Source organism: Pleurodeles waltl, chromosome 3_2 (assembly GCF_031143425.1).
Source record: "Pleurodeles waltl isolate 20211129_DDA chromosome 3_2, aPleWal1.hap1.20221129, whole genome shotgun sequence".
Taxonomy (NCBI): domain Eukaryota; kingdom Metazoa; phylum Chordata; class Amphibia; order Caudata; family Salamandridae; genus Pleurodeles; species Pleurodeles waltl.
In genome coordinates, this window is record NC_090441.1 from 102,350,812 (window position 1) to 102,373,727 (window position 22,916).

Genomic DNA, 22,916 nt, shown 5'->3' on the forward strand with positions numbered 1-22,916 from the left:
TTCAGGGAGGCCTCTGGAAGCTTATTGTGTACCTGTAGCTCAAACTGGGGTTCCTGAATTCAAGGCAAGTCTTCCTTTTCAGACAGCAGAGCAGTCCTCCTGAAGAAGCATTCTCAATGTTCTTTTCATAGAGTTTTTTCTCAAGGTAATATCCTTCTGTCCTCTTATTCAAATTGTCATTTTCTTTAATGAAAACCAATTAGCGCTTGACATTTCACCATCTCCTGCTCGCATCAGTTTTCCACGTTCTGAATTGGAGTCAGTCAACGCTTGTTGGAATAATATTTCATTAAGAAAATGACAATATGCATAAAAGGACAGTAGGATATTACCTTGAGAAAGATCTCTATTAGAAGAACAATGAGAATCCTTCATCCTATATGGAAATGAGAAATGTAACCAGTCAGGTTCCTGAGGAGAACCCTAAAGGAATAAGAAGTTTGAAATGCGTCAACAATTAACTTGGAGAGTGTCTTTCTATTGATTTAAGTTGTTCAGCAGCCATTTTAAAAGAAATACGAAATGATAAAGACTGCTGTAACAAATGTGATGCAGAACCCCCAAGGAAGATATTATGCTATGCACAAGCTATTGCCATTTCACAGCAGTACTCTGGCCTGGTGCTTGATTTTTTAGAAGAACTCTGGAGAAATCTTAAAAGGTGTGTTTTGGAGTATGTAGAGGAGATGTGGGAGGGTCATCAATTTGTACAGAGCAACCCTGCCCGTTAGTTTGCAAAGATGTAATTCCACTCAATGCTTTTGAATGCCATTCTAGCATCTAAGGTCATGAGCACCGCCTGTTCAATTCGTGATGACCCAGTAATGTGCAGCACTTCGTAGCGGTATCTCGAGTTAATTTGCATATTTCTAGGCAGCATAAAGCCTGATTGGTCCGGATGAATCACTGTGGCAATGACCTTGCACAATTTGGTTGCCAGGGCTTTAGCCAGGACCTTGGTTTCCATTTTTAATAAATATGTGGGCTATATGATGTGGGCAGTTTGCCTTTCTTAGGTATTACCGCAATAGTTGTTGTTCTTTGCTCCTTTGAAAGACCACCCTCTTCGCATGCCGCATGGAACATGGCCAACATGTGCTCTGCGATTTTGTCTGCTATGCCTTGTACGATTCTGCCAGTAGTCTATTAGGCCCCATCGCGTTCCCAGATTGGTGGCTTCGAATTGCTACCGTTATCTCAGCTGCCATCAAGTTTTCCTCCTGACCCTCCTCTTTATCGTCTGTGAGTGTCCAAAGGTCTATTCCTTTAAAACGTAAGCACAGACTGCATCTGACATGGTACTCCCGAATGTGTATACGCTTTTATAATGTGTGGCAAAAGTGTCAGGTATTGCAGCACTAGTTCTCTGTGGTATTCTGCCACTGACAAGGACTTCTAACACCCAGTTGCATTCTTATTCTTTTCTGTCCAGGCATGCCAGTAGTTTGTTGGCGTTGTCTCCCTTGTCTTACAACTGGTGTTGCGTCGCCAGTGCATAGCTACGGGGCCTGTCCTCTGTAGGCTCACATAGTTCATGGACCCTGAGTCAGAGTCAGTGGCAAAGGTCTGCCCTCTCATCTGCTGTGATCTTGGCCTTGAGGGACGCAATATCTCGCTCAATGGCTTCATACTTAAGTTTAGTCTCTTTCTTCATACCTCCTATAAGGGCCTGCGCGTGCCCATGTGTAACCACTGTAAACACCTCCCCAAGGACACACTCAGAGTCCACAGCCCAGACTGCAGTATAAGAACTCTGGTTGGTCTATTTTGTACTACCTCTACTGCCGAATGATCTGAGTTCCCCCGCGCCTTTTGTGTTGCATCTAAAAATTTGCCTGCATGGACGCACTGGGTTAGTATATGAATAATATGGGAGAGGCTACCGGGAGGTGCTGAAAAGTATTTGTATTATCTTTGTTGAGGATTGTCAGCATGTTACAGGTCAGTCCCATCGCATCTATAAAGGGCTGTAGTGGCCCCATCGCTGATTGAGGGGCAGCCCTCCTCACTCTATCCACCTCAGGATCGGCTACAGCATTCACGTCTCCCCCCAGTATCTGAATTCCAGGTGCCATTTCTAAGACTAAGGTACTAACCTCAAGGAATATCTTCATGTGGAGTCTTGGTCATACGTATAGAGAACAGACATTGAGCATAAAGCCCTCCCAGTTTCCCGTTATAGCCGCATATTGACTGAAAGGGTTTAACCATGTGCGGTTAAGGATAAAATGCACTGATTTCTTAATGAGAATGCCTACTCCTCTGGAGTCAGTTGTGTGTTCGGCATGTGCTAACAGGACATAGCCGAATCTGTCCAGGACTTTACAGTGATTGCCCCGGAGATGTGTTTCCCTTAGTAATACCATGTCTGGAGCATGTAGGCGCACGTACTGAAGGACCACTGTACGCTTCACTCTGCTTCCCAGCCCATTTGCATTCCAAGTCAGTATGCTCAAAGCTTGCTGTTTGTATGTCCCTATGGATGCATCACTGATTTATATGACTGCCAACGTGTCCTCAAGATATTTTGCACCCATGTTTTATCTCTTTGCATTTCGTGTGTCAGTTCAACTCCATCTTGTATCACTGAATGTGTGCAGCCATAACTGCAAAACAATATTCTGTAAGTCCAAAATATTTGTCCCAAACTTATAAACTCCCCCTCCCTGCTACCATGTGCTGTGGTCCGAGAACTACCCACCACGCCAACCTGCAGAGTGCCTCTTGCCCCCAAACATTTACCAACAACAGTGGGTAGGCTAGTGTTGCCTCACAAAATTACAGAAAAATGCATGATCAGATAATTGCATCCCTTGCAACTGTTATACAGTCATGTGTCTCATCTGTTCAAGTCCCATAGCCTACCAGCACCAGGAAAGGAGCACACCTCTTCACTCTGGGCCTCATCAGCTGGATCCCACCTGTTGCATCTCTTAATGTCTCTAGGGGTTCACTACATACCCCACATATGACTGACCAGTTCTCCTCCAAAGTTTCTGCTGTTCACTTGTCTGCTGGGAGATCGGGTCTCTGGTGCACCTCTGGGGATGTAGAGTGCCATGTTCCCCACTCTTCCCCCGGTTGTCTTCCCTTCTGTTCTCGGTCTCCTTTCCAGTCTGCTACACACCACCCCTCAATCCAGTTCAATCCCCTTTCTAGAGAAATAAAGTGCCATGACTTGTCATCTGCCATCATGCGTAGTCTGGCCGAATAAAGCATCATATGTTTAAGTTCTTTGTCTCTGAGTGCTTTCTTCACCTCCTTGAAGTTTTGTTGTTGTCGTTGAACTTGCAGCATTGTCTGTGAAGAATGATACAGTGGCGTTTTCATATTGTAGGTCTCCACATGAGCAGGCTGCCTGGAAGATCGTATCTTGATCCCTGTAATGAAACACTCTGGCAGTAATTGTCTGCACTGGGCCTCCCGGTCCCAGCAGGGGCACCAGTACCCTATGCACCCTTTTATAAGGAAAAGTAGTTGGATAGTCTCTTGGGGAGCGTTTAGTATGAGGTCTTCCAGAAAGAGTTCAGCGCTGGGTCCCTCTGCTCTTCCTGCGTGGTCTTCCAACTTGGCTGCTGTGACGACATTCTGTTTCATTAGACTCTGGACTCGTTGTTCAAGTCTTTTGGTTGTGGAGTGCAGCCTACTGATTTGTGTTTCTGTCACTGTGACCTTGTCAGTGATCTTTCTAAAGTCTGCTCACAAGAGGATAACACTGATTGTGACCGCATCTAGTTTGGGCTCTATGGTACCCGAGGTCCTTTATTGCAGCCATGATTTCGCGCAGTGATGGGTCGTGCACAGGTTGTGCCTGCAGTCACTTGTCTCCAGCAGTTTTGTCTCTTGACAAATTGCCAGGGATTGCCCTTATCACTGTGTATTTGTCTAGGTCATTTGTCTGCGTGAGTTTAGGGCCTTGATTAGGCCCTCTGCTGTGGGGCATGCTCCATGCACCATTCAACTGACCTGTGCCTCTGCCAAAGCTGCACATTCTAGCAATGGTTATGGGGTGATGTCTGTGAATTCTTGGCTCACCTCACCTCCCTTAAGCCAGGTCACTCTGAGCACATCTCCATACTGGGAGGGGTTCGGGCATTTCACCAGCATGTAGCTGCACTTCACAATCCAGGACCCTTCAGTTGTCGGTCGAGCTCAGGCCAGTATCCCAACAAGCTTCTGGGGTGAGTCCTTCCCAATACCACTCAGTTCCACATCGCCTCCGTGCATCAGGGGGAGGCTAGAACAGTTATTTTGGCCTGCAGATGAATGCTGTGTTCGTCTAACAAATCCAGCAAATAGTAGTGCCTCATTTTGCCAGTGTCACTCCCTCAAGGCCGCCGGTTGTATGCACAGGTTGCGATCTGCCTGCATGCCCACTTTAATTTAGGTTGTTCATTGGGGCCAGGCCAATGGCCGCCATGTGGCCTGCTGCTTTACTTCTATGGAGGAGGCCCCGCAAGGGAATCCACACTCGGTGGCTCAGAGGTTCACCCTCCATTCTGCTCCTCACTCCGCCACACTCACAATTCCTACTGGCTATGCTGCGGAGGGGCTTGGGAGGTGAGTGTGACTTCCTCCGTTCAAGCGCTGATGGTAATGGTGGGCCCATCACTCAGGCATGTGCTTGCCGTCCACCCCGCGCCTTCCTCTTCAGTGTCCACTGGTGTACTTGAACAGGTTGCTCTAAGTCTCTGCGCCCGCCAGGGCCGGACTCGCCACACTGATGATGGGTTGGGCATCTCTACTTGGCTCACCGTGCCAGTATTGGAAGGGGTCCCACTGAGAAACACGTGTTCGGCGGCTCAGCAACTCTTTTGCCGGCCCACTATACATTTATCCCTGCTCCCACCTTTATTTCGAGTTTGCCTTGCATGGGAGGGGGAGAGTGGGAGTCTGAGAGGAACGTCCACAAGCCTTGCCGTCACGCTACTGGGCCTCTGCGTCACCGTCTGCCATTTTTGCAGGCCCGAACGTTAGGTTTGTTAGTGTCCCAAATTCTCCTGCAACTCCTCTGGTTGTTAGACTAGGGCCACAGGACCAACCACAGCCACAGTTGAGCAAAGTCGGTGATTACAAAGCCATCTTAGTTTGCGGGCATCTTGGCTGGCATCAAGCCACGCCCGATGGTTTAGTCTTACACTCTTGGACTTCCAATGTTCACCATATTATATTACAAATTATATTCCCTTATCAACCCCTGACCCCTAAACTCACCCACCCTAAAAGTTACCCTTACCACTCAAGTTCTCCCACCCATCCTAAACCCTAAAAATACCCTAACCACTAATATACCCTTACCCCCTAAACCCTAAAAATACCCTTATCATCCAAATATACTTACCCACCTTAAAACCTAAAAATGCCTCTACCACCCAAATGCCTTTACCCACCCTAAGTCCTACAAGTAGTCAGACCACCCAAATACCCTTGACCTCCCTAACCCCTAAAAATACCCAGACTACCCAAATATCCTTACCCTCCCTAAACCCCAAAAATACCTTTACCATCCAAATGTCCTTACCCATCCTAAACCCTAAATCTCCTTACCACCCAAATGCCGTTACCTGTCCTATAACCTAAAATCCCCTTACCACCTAAATAAGGTGTTTTGTGGGAACAATTAATAAAAAAATGCTTTTTTGCCCTGGCGTGATCTGTGAGGACCCCACTGCCAGGACTAGGGGGTCAGCACATTCCTACTGTGCCCCCTTCTCTTTACCCACCCTAATGCTGTTACTCACCCTAAACCTTAAAATACCTTTGCCACCTAAATACCCTTATCCACCTTAAAACCTAAAAATACCCTTATCACCCATCCCAAACCCTAAAAGTGCCTTTGCATTCCAATTACCCTTACCCACCCTAAAGCCTAAAAGTACTTTTACCACCGAATAATCTTACTAATACCCTTACCACCCAAATTCCCTTACCCACCCTAAAAACCCTTACCACTTAAATACCCTTACCCACCCATATCCCTAGAAACTCACTTACCACCCAATAGCCTTACCCATCCCTAAACCCTAAAAACACCCTTACCATAATATATAGGTATATGTGTGTGTGTGTGTGTATAAAAAAAGCAAAGGCCACAGGAACATTATAGTTATGTTCAAATTTTACACCCACAAAACCATAGAAATTCAACAATTATAGTTATACTTATCTCAAGGAACTATAACTCATGCCCTAAGGTAAGTAACTTCTAACCCCCACCATGCACATTTCTCTCTATGAATAATTTTATCGCAAATGTTGCAGTGATATTATCAATGACGTCAGAGAAGAAGTCATTACTGGTTTAATAATTATATAAATAACTTCCCCCCAGTTAAAATTGGGCCAAACCCGAGGGAGGTAGTGGTCCTTGGTACCGAATATGGCCAGGAAGGAGGGCCGTATTAGTTTAAAAAAATGCTTTTTGGCCCTGGCGGGATCTGTGAGGGACCCCACTGCCAGGACAAGGGGGTCAGCGCATTCCTACCCTGTCCCCTTCTTTTTTTGTTTAACTTTTTTGTGTGAGTCGGCTGAGTCCAAGACCCAAAATGGCTGCTAACACTTCATGGTTAAAGTGTTGTCATCCAAACATATATCACACATGTGGTATCTAGGATCCGCCTCCCTAAATATACAATTTTATTTATTCCTAAATAATTTCACGACTACTGAACAAATTTATACCACACCACAAAAAGGGCTCTTTCTAGACCAAGAGTTAGCTTTCTGCCAAATTTGTTATAATGCCGTCCTGCGGTTTGGGCTGTAGTCGCGTCTAAAATCCCCATGGGAAATTGCATGGGGAAATCTGATAGAGACGTCTAGCTGCACAAAACCATACAAAATTCAACAGTTATAGTTATACTTATCTCAAGGAACTAACTCATGCCCTAAGGTAAGTAACTTCAAGCTCCCACCATGCACATTTTTCTCCATGAATAATTTTATCGCAATTGTTGCAGTGATATTATCAATGATGTCAGAGAAGAAGTCTTGACTGATTTAATAGGTGGGGTACTTAGCAAATGGGACTTGGGCCGCATACTTCCCCCCCAGTTAAAATTGGGCCAAACCCGGGGAGGTGGTGGTCCTTGGTACCGAATATGGCCAGGAAGGAGGGCCGTGTGGCCCCCTCCTGCTTTGACAATTACCGTGGCCATGGGGAGGCGGGGGCCTCTGGTGCATTTTAGAGTGGATGAGTGGGGTTGCACAGCCCCGCTCCTATTTTAAGGCCAAGCCTCAATGAGGTGGCAGTCCCCGGAGTCCATGGGGCCATAAAAGCCCCCCCTTTTCATTACACATTGCCCAGGCCCTGGGGAGGTGATGGTCCCCAGGGCCCATGTCGGCCATAGGGAGCGTAACCTCATGCACCCTACACCCCATAATATATAATGTAATATGCCCCCAGGACCTGGCACACCCAGGGGTTCAAATAGAAGACCACACTTGTTTTATTTTTTACATTTTTCCTGGGGTCCTCTGCAGTTTCATGGGAACAATTAATAAAAAAATGCTTTTTGGCCCTGGCGTGATCTGTGAGGACCCCACTGCCAGGACTAGGGGGTCAGCACATTCTTATCCTGCCCCCTTCTCTTTTTGTTTAACTTTTTTTTAGGAGTCGGCTGAGTCCGAGACCCAAAATGGCTGCCAACACTTCATGGTTAAAGTGTTGTCATCCAAACATACAGGGAGTGCAGAATTATTAGGCAAGTTGTATTTTTGAGGATTCATTTTATTATTGAACAACAACCATGTTCTCAATGAACCCAAAAAACTCATTAATATCAAAACTGAATATTTTTGGAAGTAGTTTTTAGTTTGTTTTTAGTTTTAGCTATGTTAGGGGGATATCTGTGTGTGCAGGTGACTATCACTGTGCATAATTATTAGGCAACTTAACAAAAAAAAATATATACCCATTTCAATTATTTATCATTACCAGTGAAACCAATATAACATCTCAACATTCACAAATATACATTTCTGACATTCAAAAACAAAACAAAAACAAATCAGTGACCAATATAGCCACCTTTCTTTGCAAGGACACTCAAAAGCCAGCCATCCATGGATTCTGTCAGTGTTTTGATCTGTTCACCATCAACATTGCGTGCAGCAGCAACCACAGCCTCCCAGACACTGTTCAGAGAGGTGTACTGTTTTCCCTCCTTGTAAATCTCACATTTGATGATGGACCACAGGTTCTCAATGGGGTTCAGATCAGGTGAACAAGGAGGCCATGTCATTAGATTTCCTTCTTTTATACCCTTTCTTGCCAGCCACGCTGTGGAGTACTTGGACGCGTGTGATGGAGCATTGTCCTGCATGAAAATCATGTTTTTCTTGAAGGATGCAGACTTCTTCCTGTACCACTGCTTGAAGAAGGTGTCTTCCAGGAACTGGCAGTAGGACTGGGAGTTGAGCTTGACTCCATCCTCAACCCGAAAAGGCCCCACAAGCTCATCTTTGATGATACCAGCCCAAACCAGTACTCCACCTCCACCTTGCTGGCGTCTGAGTCGGACTGGAGCTCTCTGCCCTTTACCAATCCAGCCACGGGCCCATCCATCTGGCCCATCAAGACTCACTCTCATTTCATCAGTCCATAAAACCTTAGAAAAATCAGTCTTGAGATATTTCTTGGCCCAGTCTTGACGTTTCAGCTTGTGTGTGTTGTTCAGTGGTGGTCGTCTTTCAGACTTTCTTACCTTGGCCATGTCTCTGAGTATTGCACACCTTGTGCTTTTGGGCACTCCAGTGATGTTGCAGCTCTGAAATATGGCCAAACTGGTGGCAAGTGGCATCGTGGCAGCTGCACGCTTGACTTTTCTCAGTTCATGGGCAGTTATTTTGCGCCTTGGTTTTTCCACACGCTTCTTGCGACCCTGTTGACTATTTTGAATGAAACGCTTGATTGTTCGATGATCACGCTTCAGAAGCTTTGCAATTTTAAGAGTGCTGCATCCCTCTGCAAGATATCTCACTATTTTTGACTTTTCTGAGCCTGTCAAGTCCTTCTTTTGACCCATTTTGCCAAAGGAAAGGAAGTTGCCTAATAATTATGCACACCTGATATAGGGTGTTGATGTCATTAGACCACACCCCTTCTCATTACAGAGATGCACATCACCTAATATGCTTAATTGGTAGTAGGCTTTCGAGCCTATACAGCTTGGAGTAAGACAACATACATAAAGAGGATGATGTGGTCAAAATACTCATTTGCCTAATAATTCTGCACTCCCTGTATATCCCAATGTGGTATCTCGGATCCGCGTCCCTAGATATACAATTTTATTTATTCATAAATAACTTCACGACTACTGAACAAATTTATACCAAATTACAAAAAGGGTTCTTTCTAGACCAAGAGCTAGCTTTCTGCCAAATTTGGTATGATTCCGTCCTGCGGTTTGGACTGTAGTCGTGTCTAAAATCCTTATGGGAAATTGCATTGGGAAATCTGATAGAGACTTCTAGTTGCATATTCCTTACCTTTGAATTTCCTCAGGTGTCAGACTGGATCTGAAAACTTGCTTGAGCAATAACCCTGTGTGCACCAGAGGGTGGCTCCATTTGGGTCTGCGTTGCGTCATCGGCATCATTAGCACTGGAAGTGATGTCACAGTCACCTATTTAGGTACCACCCAAGTGTACGGGTATCAGTTCTTTTCTTTCTACACCAGTTAGCGCAGATCCGAAGGGAGCTTCCCCTCTGTTGCTTTTTGACAGCCCTTTAAAAAAAAAAAAATTTGTAAAAGTTTTTTTCTTGTTTGTGTCGAAAATGTCATCTAAGAAGGCTTGGTCACTGTGCCATGTTGGTTACGGACCCTCTTCTCGCCTGCCTCTGGTGCGTCGAGCACAACCACGACTCCAAGTTGTGCTCAGATTGCCAGGCCATGGCCCTGAAGGCTTCCAACACCGATTCCAACGCCCACAGGTGCCAAATCGTTCTCTGCTCCTTTTCTTTCACAGCCACGCATGGGAGAAGATTAGGAGGGGTCTTTGGACACTTTAAAACACAGTTAGAAAGATCTTTGGACTGGTATGTGGAACTAGGAGAGGCTAGTGGACTGGACACCTCTCCAGATACTGTCTTGGTCGCTTTCCTCCCTCCACTGCAGCTACAGAGGCAGGTGGTGGTGCATAGGGCAGTGGAGGTCTCGACCTCGAACTGCCCTCAGTGGCTGTCAAGAGTAACATCTTGACTGAAGTGTTTCAACCTGGGGCTTCCACTTCTGAACCCCTTCTGCCCTTTAGTGAAGCACTTACGGACGTCTTGCTGGGAGCAGGGTCCAAGCCCAGCAGAGGGGCTCCTGTAAATAGGACGATTGTCTGCCGCCATTGCCCTGACCCAGACAACATTAGTTTCCTCAGCCAACACCCCACCCCTTAGAGCTTGATAGTCCAAGCCTCAACTTCCTATGATGCATTCCCTTCTGCTCCCCTGGACAGGGAATCCAAGAGGCTGGACCATCTTGGGAAGAAGATGTTTCTTCCACCAGCCTACCACTGAGGTCGGAAAACACCTTGTGCTTATTAGGGCGTTTCCCATACACCATTTGGGATATGGTTGCACAAGTGCTGCCTCAGGACCGGGAGTAGGCCTGGGCCATACTCTCCCAAGCAGTAAAAGATGGGAGGGATGCAATGAAGTTCACCATTTGATGTGGCTTGGATACAACTGACTCACTAGGCAGAGCGGTTGTGTCAAAGGTGGCTTTATGCTGCCACGCCTGGATGAGAACATCTGGTTTTTCAGGGGATGTCCAGGAATATCTGGTGGACATGCCTTTTGATGGGTCTCGCTTGTTTGACAAGAAGGCAGACTCAGCGCTGGAGCACTTTAAGGACTCTCAGGCTATGGCCAAGTCCGTGGGCCTTTCGGCGACCCCTCGTCCACCGTCTGACTTTTGCCCCTTTCGTGGATATGGAAGGGGCATGTCACCATGCCGGCCCTATGCCAGGCCCCATCCTACGCAACTAGCCAGGCTATGTTAGGACGTAGGTGTGGAAGCCAGAGGTTATCCGCTACCCAGCCCACGGCAGCTGTAGCCCCCAAGCCCTCCTAATTTGGTTCTGTAGGACGATGTTTGTCCATTTGGAGGGAGAATTCACCATCATCTCCTCCACTCGCAGTCCATCGCATTGGACACACGGGTATGGCAGCTCATCAGGAAGGTCTATGCCCTGCCTTTCCAATCTTTTCCTCCCCTACAACCATCATTTCTCTCTACTCCGAGAGGAAGTTACAGCTCTCTTGATCAAGGGAGCCATTGAAAGGGTCCCTATAATAGAAGTAGGCAATGATTGTTATTCCCGCTTCTTTCTGGTGCCTAAAGAGAACAAGGGTCTTCACCCTATTCTAAACCTACAGACCGTAAATCTCTTCCTCAAGAAGGAGAAGTTCAAGATGCTTACTTTGGCTCAAGTCTTGCCTCCCCTAGACCTAGAAGACTGGTTGGCAGCGCTGGACTTACAGGATGTGTGTTTTCATATCCCCATCCTGCGGGCACACGGTTATTGCCTGCGGTTCAAGGTAGGCCACAAACACTTTCAGTTCACCGTACTGCCATTTGGCCATATGAGTTACCGTTGGGTGTTCACCAAGGTGATGGCAGTGGTTGCAGCTCATCTGTGCAAGTCAAGGGTTTCAGTCTTCCCCTACCACGACAACTGGTTGTTGAAGGCGGGTTTGCCCCAGGCAGGTTGTCTCCCATCTCCAGACTACAGCAAACCTTCTGCATTCTCTTGGGTTCACTATAAACATGCTAGAGTCACACCTGACTCACTACCAGGCACTCTCTTTCATAGGAGCTATTCTGGACATGGTACAGTTTCGGCTTATCCTCTTCAACAGCGAGTCCAGGATATTCAGGTTATGTTAATGATATTTCGCCTATATACTGGGTTTCGGTGAGACTGACTCTGAGGCTGCTGGGCCTCATTGCCTCCTGCATCCTGCTGGTGAATCATGCCAGAGGGCATGTGTGGGCTCTGCAGTGGGATCTGAAGTTCCAGTAGGCAGTGCATCAGTGAAATCTCTCCAACATGGTCCAGATCTTGGAGGGATCTGCGAAAGACCTGTAGTGGTGGGTTATGAACTGTGATTGGGACAGAGACAGACTCCTTTCCCTTCCATATGGTAGTGACAGATGCCTCCTTTCTGGTAGGGTTGGCCACCGGGGAGTTGGAGTTCAGAGGTTTCTGGTCTCTGGCGGAATCCAGACTTCACATCAACATGTTGGAGCACCGGGTGAACCGACTAGCATTGAAGTCATTTCTTCCCCGTCAAGGGGAAGTTAGTGCAAGTTTTCATGGACAACACTACCGTCATGTGGGACTGCAACAAGCAGGGTGGAGTGGGGTTGTGGACCCTTTGTCAAGAGGCCCTTCATCTCTGGACATGGCTCGAATAGCAGGGCATAACCCTGATGATTAAACACCTGGCAGGTTTTCTGAATGCCAGGGCGGATGAACTCAGCCGTCGAGCCTAGTGGATCACGACTGGCCTCTCCATCCAGAGGCGATACAGGGTATCTTTCAGCAGTGGGCAGAGCCTTGTTAGATCTATTTGCCTCTGAAGAGAACGCGCAATGTCAGCAGTATTGTGCATTGGAGTTTCCAAGGCGTCAATCGCTCGGCAACCCTTTTCGTCTTGAGTGGTGCTCAGGCCTCTTTTACGGATTTGCGCCCATATCACTCCTTTGCAGAGTTCTCAAGAAGATCAAGAACATCTGGCCCCAAGTAATCTTTGTGGCTCCGGAGTGGGCATGGAGAGTCTGGTATCTTGAGCTTCTTAAGTTCAGCATCAATCCTCCAGTCAGGGAGGATCTTCTATCACAGCAGCAGGGGAGGGTTCTCTCCCTGAACCTGTCAACTCTATGTCTTCATGTATGGAGACTGAGCGGCGACAGTTGACAGCCTTCGACCTTCCTGCCAAAGTCTGTAATGTTATTTCAGCAGCCAGGCATTCCTCCACAAAAATGGTATACGCCTGACATTGCCAAAGATTTGTAATATTGTACAGCGAAGTCTTTAGATTCTCTTTCTGCTTCTTTCTGTGATGTTCTTTTCATTCTGTCTCTTGCCCAGCAGGGCTCTGCTGTGGCCACTCTCAAGGGCTATCTGTCTGCTGTATGTGCTTTTCTGCGACTGCCTGACAAACCCTCTTGACTTAAGTTCCCTATTTTAAATAGGTTTCTAAAAGAGCTTGTACATATGTTGCACCCTACGCTCTTTATCATGGCTCAGTGGGATATTGATCTAGTTCTCGCATACTACATGTGTGCTGCTTTCGAGCATGCACAATTGTCCCCTTAGGCTGCTCACCATGAAAACAGACTTTCTTGTGGCCATAACATCTGCCCAGAGGGTGAGTGAGATACAGGCCTTGTCATCCAGGCCTCCATATCTCACAGTATTTCCTGATAAGGTAGTGCTTCGCACCCGTGCCTCTTTCCTCCCAAGGGTGGTGACCCCATTTCATTTGGGCCAAACTGTCAATCTGCCCACCTTCTTTGCTCATCTGCATCCCTCTAAGGAGGAGGAGTGACTTCACTGACTGGACCCAAGAAGAACGCTGTTCTGTTTTGCCCGCACAAAAGAGTTCCGGGTGGAGGACCAACTTTTTGTGGGGTATGTGGGAGAAAAGAAAGGTCAGGCAGTACAGAAAAAAACGATTTCACGAGGAGTTGTTCTCTGTATAAAGATCTGCTATGCCCTGGCTAAAAAGCAGCCTCCTGAGGGCTTACAGGCCCATTCCACTAGGGGAAAAGCTTCAACCATGGCGTTAGATTGTGGAGTCCCAGTCCTGGACATCTATCAGGCAGCAATGTAGGCGTCTCTGCACATTTGCCAAAAACTACTGCCTTGACAGTCAAGTCTGCAGGGATGGGAATTTCACCTATTCAGTCCTGCAGGACTCTCTAGTTTGAAAGAATTTGTCTGCAGCCCACAGCTAGCCAGGAGCATATGGCTTGGGTATTTATTCAAAGGTAAGGAATCTGCAGCTAGAAGTCTCTATCAGATGAACATGTTATTTACCTTCAGTAACGCATTATCTGGTAGAGACTCGATCTAGATGCAGATTCTTTACACTCAACCATGCCTCCCCCCTCTTCAGATTTATTTGCTGGGTCAGGGCGATCCCTTTCAGGGTCCTAGTTTGGACACACATATTTGTCAGTTCTTGTCATGGCTCTGCGCTCCTGCCGTGGAAAGTTATGATTGAAGTAACCGACGCCCACGTGCCTGGGTGGCGCCTATATAGGTAACCATGGTGTCACTTCTGGCACGAACAACGCTGACGACGCCTTGCGGAGCCAAACGGAGTAACCTGAACATGTGCGCAGGGGTATTGCTCGAGCAAACGTTTCAGGATGCAGTTTGATGCCTGGGGAAATTGCATGGTAAGGAATCTGCAGCTAGATATAATCTCTACCAGATAATGTGTTACCGAAGGTAAGTAACTTGTTCAACGCATTTTGAGTTTTCTCTGCCTTTTTCTCGGCCCCCACTTGAGGAATGACCCATAACATTTCATGACAGCAGCTGAAGTGAATGGTGTACTAGTTTTTAAATGTTTGCCAAAGTTATTGGCAAAACAAAAATGCTTTTCCAATGGAAATTAGGTCCAAACTATAACTACCTACTGGCAACTGGGCGGTCGCCACTAGGTAGTTATAGTTAGGACCTAGTTTTTATAGAAAAATCTTTTTTTTGCTTGCCTATATCTTTTGTGCCGCTTGACAAATCTTCACGACAATTTCCAAACAAATTTGACAATCAGGGGAGATGTTAAATCCCATTGGAAAAATTTAACAGCTATAGCGCCAAAACCACTGGATGGAATTACACCAAATTTTGCAGAAAGGTAGCTCTTGGTCCGGAAAGAGACCTTTTTGTTATTTGGTGTAAATCTGTTCAGTAGTTTTAGAGAAATTACGGAAAATCCAAATTTGTATATCTAGGGACACAAAGGATTTGCAACCCCTCCCAATCTCGTGCTGAAATCTGATTGGCTGACAACACTTCAGCAAGGAAGTTTTGTCAGCCATGTTAGGATTCAGCTTCAGCCGAGTCCTACAAAAAAGTTAAAAATAAAGAAAATGGGCCAGGGTACAGACACCCTGTCCCCTGAGCTCTGTTGGTGGGGTCCCTGAGGGACTTCTCCAGGGCTTAAAAGCATTTTATTTTAATTTTCGCTGAATGTTGCAGAGGAGCTGCAAATCTGGTGAAAATGTTTTTAAAAAATGAAGTGTGGGTTCCCGTGCTTAATTTTTTTCAAGTCCCTTTGTGGGTCAAGTCCCAGGGGCAATGTTAATTTCTAACAGGGGGATGGGGCCAGGCCACCACCTGTAGCCCCAGTTACTACCACCTCCCCAAAGAGATTAATTAAATAGGTGCGGGGTGGTCACGCGACCCCGCACCCTTGGGCAGAATTTCAGAAATTGGAGCATTCATCTCTGTTTCCTGCACGCAGCTATGTGTGCAGCAAACAGGGATGAAAGGTTTGCTTCAGCAACCACGGAGCTGCTGCTTGAAGCAGCTTCTTGTGGCTGAAACGATTGCGGCCTTGAGGCTTCCCTCGCAGTCCCAGATAGCCTGTAAGGGCATTGTATAAAATAAATAATAAACAAAAGATGTAGGGGCTGCGGGGAAGCCCTTGAGGGATCTCCTGTCATCCCAGATAGCCCATAAAGGGCAAAAAAAAAAAAAAGCTCAGTGTGAAGGTCGAAGGACCTTAACACTGAGTGTTGAGGGTTCGAGTCCAGACGGACTCATGCCCCTCCTTTTTTTTAAACTACAAATGTTTAAGGCACAAACAGAAAGGTGATCTTAATCTTTTTAAATGGCAAATAAATTTTTCTTTTCAATTTGTCCAGAAATATTTCATTCTAAGTATATCATAAATTAAAGACTAAAAAAACACTTTGGGTTTGCATGTCAGCAGTGATAGTGACTTGAAGGCTTTGGGTTACCAACTTGCCCGAACAGGCTTCTTCAGCTGTTGTGTCCCTGTGTTGTGAACAGGAGGCCAGTTGTCTAGCCCTTGGAGTATCTTGGCTTGACAAGGCTCTAGAGACAGCTTTTCCTTGAGCAGGACGTGGCAGGCACTGTACCTCTCTTCACTAGCCACCAGGCTCAGTCTTCTACAGTTCAGCCTCTGTTCAGTGCAGCAGGGCAGTTCTTCTTTGGTATTTCTTCCAAGTCAATCAAGATCGAAAGTTTGGGTGCCAAGGGTGCCCCTTTTTTGCTCAGGCAGTGCCCTGATGGCAGCAAGCTATTGCTGCCTTGAGGGCTACCAATAGTCCTGTCTGCCAATGGGCTACCAAGTTCCCTCACACATGGTGACCACTTCCTGTGGATTGTGGCATCTGGCTATCCCAGGATGCACCATTCTGTCCAGTCCCAAGATGGCGAGACCCCTCTTTCAATGTTCAGACCTCACTAACCCACTCCCGGGGTTAAGCTACCTTAGGGCTACACGCCACTATGGAAACAGGTTTGATAACTGGTTTCCCATTTCAGTTCCCCGTGCCTGGTTGTCTACCTAAGCAATGATGCGCCTTACCTCCTGGTGTTCCACATCTACCCTTCAAAGGCAGCTTCCTACAGGAGGGACGTGACACCTCCTTGGCCTGCAATCCGTAATTGTTCTCCTTCCTGAGAGTCAATTGCCCATCTCTCCAGGATGGCAAAAAGCTGTCTTGGGGAACAGGCTCCATATGTTCCGGATAAGGCACAGGAGTTTTAAAGGCAACAGGTTACATTAATTTAAACTTGAGATACAAGTTGGGCTTAATGTAACAAGTTGTTGGATACCTTGGAGTGCTCACTTTACTTGCACTGTTCAGGAGTTTGCACAGCTGAGTGGTCAGCATTTAACCTTGCACACACGATTTTGGCGTCCAAGTATTTCTGCAGTAAAAGCTGTAGTTTTGTGTGTTTATTGCCAGCACATGTAGAGTATACATGCTAACTGTGTCATATATTGCACATATGTATTAGTACTTGGTATGCATTTCAGAGGGGTAACTTACACAGATGTACAGAGTAACTGGTGGCTTTTCTATTGGTTTCAATGGCAAAGTCAGACTAGCGGTGCACAACAGATCTACCAGTCTGCAGTGGCGGACTGGGGGACTCATATTACTTGGGGGACCTTCAGATTGGCACAAACAGTTCTGCAAGCCCTGGGGGTAGCCCTCTAACCTACATGCCCGGGGTTCTAGGGTACCATTTACTAGGGGCTTACAGGTAAGTTAGCCCTTCCCAATTGGATCCAGCTAATTCGACATACACTTTAAGGTCAGGGCACAGGCATTGAGGGCTGGTTAGCAGGCCTCAGTGTACCAAAACCAGAAGCATCAGTTGAAAAACTTGGGAGCGACATATAAAAAGAGGCATTTCCTTACATGCCTTCATCATAAGAAGGGTTTAATTTTATTGGCCTCCTAAAAAATTATGAGTTTCATTGGAGTTACTAATATTTAGGCTACTAGAAGCAACCGAAATTAATGTGGCCAACTCCAGGGGAGAATAAGAAATTGCTAAGGGAATTCCTCATTCCTCAGAGGATTCACAGACTTCCTCCTGTAAACCCCGTTAATTCTGCATACAATTAGTTAACAAGGCTTCAAGTGTTGTTAACCAGGGTGCTCAATTATTCCTCCACAGGCCTAGTAATTAGTAGGCCCTGGCGAAATGTAAAGTCTGTCAATGCAATTTGGGAAAATTTCACATTACACTTATTACATAAATCCGAAAATTGTGCCTCAGTGCATAATTACACCACGCTTGTGAGTGGTAGAATGCACACAAATAGAACTCGTGACTATTCTCGAGATTTGTGTTTTTCACACCCAGTTTTTAATGTGCAATGTGTTCTCTCTTCCAAAATGGACCCAAGGACAAATTTTGAACTAAAATGTAGCCTTAAATGCGGAGTTGTCTTCAGAGTAATTTTACATAAAAAATTTACGTAATTTTCCTGAAATTTTGTGTAACTATGCAAATGCAAATTATGCGAATTTCGCACATGCCTAGTAATTAGGCCCTTTGCGTAGAGCCACGGCATCCAGCAATGCTAATCATTTGTTTCTCGCCCTGCTTGGTTTATGAAACCTCCATGACTTAAGACATTTTGTTTGAAAATGTTCATGCATGTGTTTGAAATATAAATTATATAATTAATTAAGAAACAGCTCCTGGTTATCTCCTAAAAAGGTGGTGCACATGACACGTGCACCTCATCTCCAATGTATGACTGACATTTTGGTGCCTCAGCCTAGAAAATAGGTTTTAATTCCTTAAACTGCGGCATGTGCCTTATCTAAGTGCGAGTCCTTACCCCTGGCATTGATTGCAAATGCTTCCTCTAGGCCGGCAGCCTAATTGCTTCCGCTAATGACCACCTCCAGGAGTTGCTGTTGGCCATCACTACAATCTCCGTGGAGCTGCAGGAGCGGATGAGGAGCGCCTTCTTGGGGACATATGAGCGCTGTCACTATATCTTCACATTGAGGGACCTCAGCAAAATATTCAGGTAAGGCGAAGTGATGTGCAGCAAAGGTTTTGGCTAACAAGACATTCGTTTTAAAAGAGGAATTCTGGTTTTGCCGAGTTGAAAAATAAACTGTGGTGCTCACTGCAGTACCTGGTCGCAGTAGGTTTGATATCATGCACTACAGACTGAGGGCCTCATTTTGAGTTTGGTGGGCGGCACAGGCCGCCCGCCAAACTCCATCAGAGGAAAACCGCCACTTTGTTTTTCCGCCCGCTGGCCCAGCGGAATACTCACCACAACATTGTTGCCAGCTCGTAATTGAGCCAGCAGCAATGTTGCGGTGCATCAGGTGCAACAGCATCCGTCGTGCTTTTCACTGCCCGTAATTCAGGCAGTGAAAAGCGTGATGGGGCAGTCCATGGCAGCCTCTGCACTGCCCATGCCAAGTGCATGGGCAGTGCAGGGGCCGCCATAGGACCCCCAACACCCCCTTTCCTCTGGCCTTTGCATGGGGGTGGGACCGCCATGCAAAGGCTGGTGGAAACGCGGGTCGTAATACGGCGGGCAGCGCTGCTTGCAGCATTGCCCTCGTGGATTGAGACCGCCGGCACCGCCAGGCCATCAGCTGGCAGCAACCTGGCGGTGCCGATGGTCGGACCCTGGCGGCTCCACACGATCATAATATGGCAGTCGGACCGCCACTCTCGACGGTAGTCCGAAGGCCACCGCAAGTTGGGCGGTCCATGGGCCGCTAGACTTGTAATGAGGCCCTAAGTCTGCTCCAGACACTTCCAACAAGTGACTACAAGGAGGGGTTACACAAGTTACTGGAAGAGATGTATAGGAGTGTTTTAGACGGCAAGGCAAGAGAATTCTGAGCGACCCAGGTCACGCAGGCTAATCAAAATGTAGGGAAACCTGATAGAGTCAAGGGAATGCCAGGAGAATCTAGCTTTATAGAGAATAAATGTCTTTTTGTTTGCCAGTATGGAGTGAGTGCTTGGATCACAATCCCTCAATATGGTGGGTAGTGTGATTTCACTGATTTAGAAATATTTTTTTTCTCTTATTATTCAATTATGTACATTTTTTGTCCTGAATATTCTCACATTGTTATTAAGCAAAAACGAATCATTCTGGAAAATGTTCTCGATTGTATCACACTATAACCATCAATACACAATGAAGCAGTTGATGTGGCTCAACGCCGCAGCTGCCATCCCCTGAACTACTTGAGTGAGCCTACATCAAAAAGAGCCAACACACTCCCAATAAAGTTCCCCATAATTGAGACACAATACCTTGCCCACTGTAACAGACCCCTTCTCAACCAACTGCATCAGTTGACACTCTAAAAACTACCCAGTCACTGAGAATACCCACCTAGTCCTGATCTCCCTCTGGCACCTCATGTCAGTGAACAGTACTAATCCATAGTCTGTTGCAGTTTTTCATGTAGGTGTGGAGGCACAATTTTGTTCTCAAGAAGATTTATTTCCCAGGATGTGATATCTTGATGTCAGATTCTCCTCTTCAACGGCAGCTGTAACTATGAGTTATCTGCCTCACTGCATCTTTGCTCATACTTCTGTGAAGTGGAAGAATGATGTAACAGGAGGTATCAAAACTTTTCCAGGGTTTGGATTTCATTTTTTCCTGTCAGATATTTCTTTGAGGCCAGAGCAGCTGTATTCCTAAGACCTGAGCTCTTAGCCTGACTCAAACAAAAGCACCCACAAAGAGTGCACCTATCTTCCAGCATGCACAGTAAGCAGACTGTAGGCCATGAATCATAACCTACGCCTACATGCCTATGTATGAGAATCATGCAGGGACATCAAGGCCCGTATTTATACTTTTTTTAGCGCCGCATTTGCGTCGTTTTTTGACGCAAAAACGGCGCAAACTTGCAAAATACCATTGTATTTTGTAGGTTTGCGCCGTTAGCCGTCAAAAAGCGGCGCAAATGCGGCGCTAAAAAAAGTATAAATACGGGCCCAAGTACAAATGGGTTCTTATTGAAAGGGGTAATATGTTGCTGATGTTTTTGGAAAGTGGGATTCTGGTACTGTTGGCCTAGTACAACCTCAGATTGACTGGGATGTAAATTCTACTCCTGTTTTCCCTTAAGAGGTCTCTGATCGCAGTGGTGGTTCGTGGGACGCAAAAGGGGCGGGGCGGTGCGCTGTGGGGGGGGGAATAAAAATTAAATAAGAAAAAACAACACTTACCTCCTCGCCATCGCGCTGCTCTGCTTTGCTCTGCTCCTCCATCATCTTGGTGGAGGCACAGGCTCCCAGCCTTCCTGCGGCCTTCCTGACACTGCTCAGAGCAGTGTCAGGATTTGCTGGGAGTGCCCAGCCGGGGCGCTCCCAGGCAGACTGGAAGTCAGTGCAGGCTCTCTCCAGCCTCTGCACTGTGCTGCTGGGCTGGAGAGAGCCCTGTGTGCTTGTGTGTTTGGCTGGCCCGAGACGGCCGACCTAACATACGTGCGCAGAGCCTCAGTGTTCGTCACCCAAGTGGCCCCACTCCTTTCAAAGAAAACAATAATGAACATAGTTTACTATTGTTTTCTTTTAAATGTTTTGCAGCTGCCTGTGCTGGCGGGTGAGGGGGGGCGCTCCTCCACCCTAATGGAGGAGCTGCCCCTGTCTGATTGGTGCGTGCTGTGCCAAGGCAGTGACTGTCAATGGACTCCTTTGCCTTTTGATACTTTTCCATTCTCGTGGTAGTCTCAGGGTAAACAGACAAAATACTGTTGCCTACGACTCACACTGCCAAGAGAGGAGTGGCTGAAGGGGACTGTTGTTCTGTGGGAGACCTCAGAGGAGGTTCTATGGAACAGCAACATATGAATGACAGTCCAGCTCAAAAATGCCCGAAAGGGGGTGACTCAAAGCCTTTCTATGAATATTGCGACAGCTGACGCTGTCTCTAGGCCAGACCTAAAAAGTGGAATATAAGACTTTGTTGAATGGATACTTCGGCGTAAGGAGGGGTGAGCAGCTGGAGAGAAGGCAGCGGAGTCTCTGGTTCCTCTTACAGCTGGGAGGGAGGTGCACTCGAGGAGATTTGTTGTCAGCTCCTTTTGACCTACGGTAGTGTTGGCACCAGCCTCGTTTTCAGTCGGATGTTGGTGACGTAATTCATTAATGTGAAACATGTTAACTTTGCGTTTACATTAGTTTGTTTTTTTCTTACTACTGCATCAGATTTCATGTTACGGAGTTCGAACCTTATTGCACCCACAATAAATAATATTCAAAAGTTGCCAAGTAGCACCTATTTTGTGCAGCAGAGATGGCATAGCCCTTAGTGGCTTTAAACCCATGCCCCGGCTGTTTAAATGCCAAATTCGTAACACATTCTCGCGTCATATTATTCCAAAGTGCGAAAAGAATCACAGTTTGGCATGAAATATATACCTTTTATGCGACACATAAGCGATAAACAGCATCCTCTATTAAATGTAAAGTGGTCCAGTACCACCCCCTACAATTACCGTCGTGGAGAAACATGGCGCACAAAATGTAACATGACACCTGATTTCCTGCTTCCTTAAAATACAAAAACATGCATGACGATTCACCCAACGGTGTTATTAATTTACATTCAGTCAAATTTGTGTGAATGAGTGAAGAAAAACAACACTTGGATGTCAGCTCTTTGACAGAAGCAGTAAATAATTCCCTAAACCCTCTTTATAGTGACATATTGTTAAAACACCAGAGAATTGACATCTTGTTAGTAATGAAGCATTTCAGTGCTTCATTCTGGCAATTTAGAAGGGCCCTATAATCCAGAACTGTCAGTCAAGCGGTGATGTGGGATTTGATCAGTGACACAGCCAGATCTTCCAGAAATTGATGCACATGTAATTGCCCTCAATTAGGAATGCACTTGGGGTGCTCCTACATCCAACAGCCAAAATATGAGTGTTATTAGGCTCTCCAAGAGTAATCAACTGGAGTGATTTTAATGAAATAATTGATACGAATCATAACCAGTTCATGGTATGCTATCAGAGGTATCGTAAAATTAAATTACATTTTTAATAATGCTTTGGCGACCCATCGTTCTCGTGCCGTCTTTTATGAGGTTTAATACTCCTGTGGTTTTTATGCTTTTAAAAAGACCTCGGTTTTCTGAAAGCACAGTAGAGACCTTAATTCAGCCTGAATTTAGAGCGCTCTGTGCGATACAGCTCTGCGGGAGAGCTGGGCTCGTCAGGCGGTGTGGTGGGAGCTAGTGCCTTGCTCGCAGGGCTCCTTGGCAGGTCTGGCTCACCCAGATGAAACCGTGCCAACCATTTTGTCCTCTCCAAACATGTGCCACCCTTGAGGTTAAAAAACATATTTCGAGATTCCAAAGTGAGCATGAGCTTTTGTGGCCTCTTAGTGGTCTAGTC

At 46.4% G+C, this 22,916-nt stretch overlaps 1 protein-coding gene across 1 annotated transcript in view; it reads left to right on the plus strand.

Moving 5' to 3' along the window:
* Nucleotides 1-22,916, plus strand: part of LOC138286353 (uncharacterized) — a 1,286,679-nt gene that overhangs the window by 542,553 nt on the left and 721,210 nt on the right. Inside the window, exon 61 of the mRNA XM_069226509.1 lies at nucleotides 18,384-18,547. Within this exon, the coding sequence (XP_069082610.1) occupies nucleotides 18,384-18,547 (164 nt within the window). The remainder of the gene's footprint in view (nucleotides 1-18,383; nucleotides 18,548-22,916) is intronic.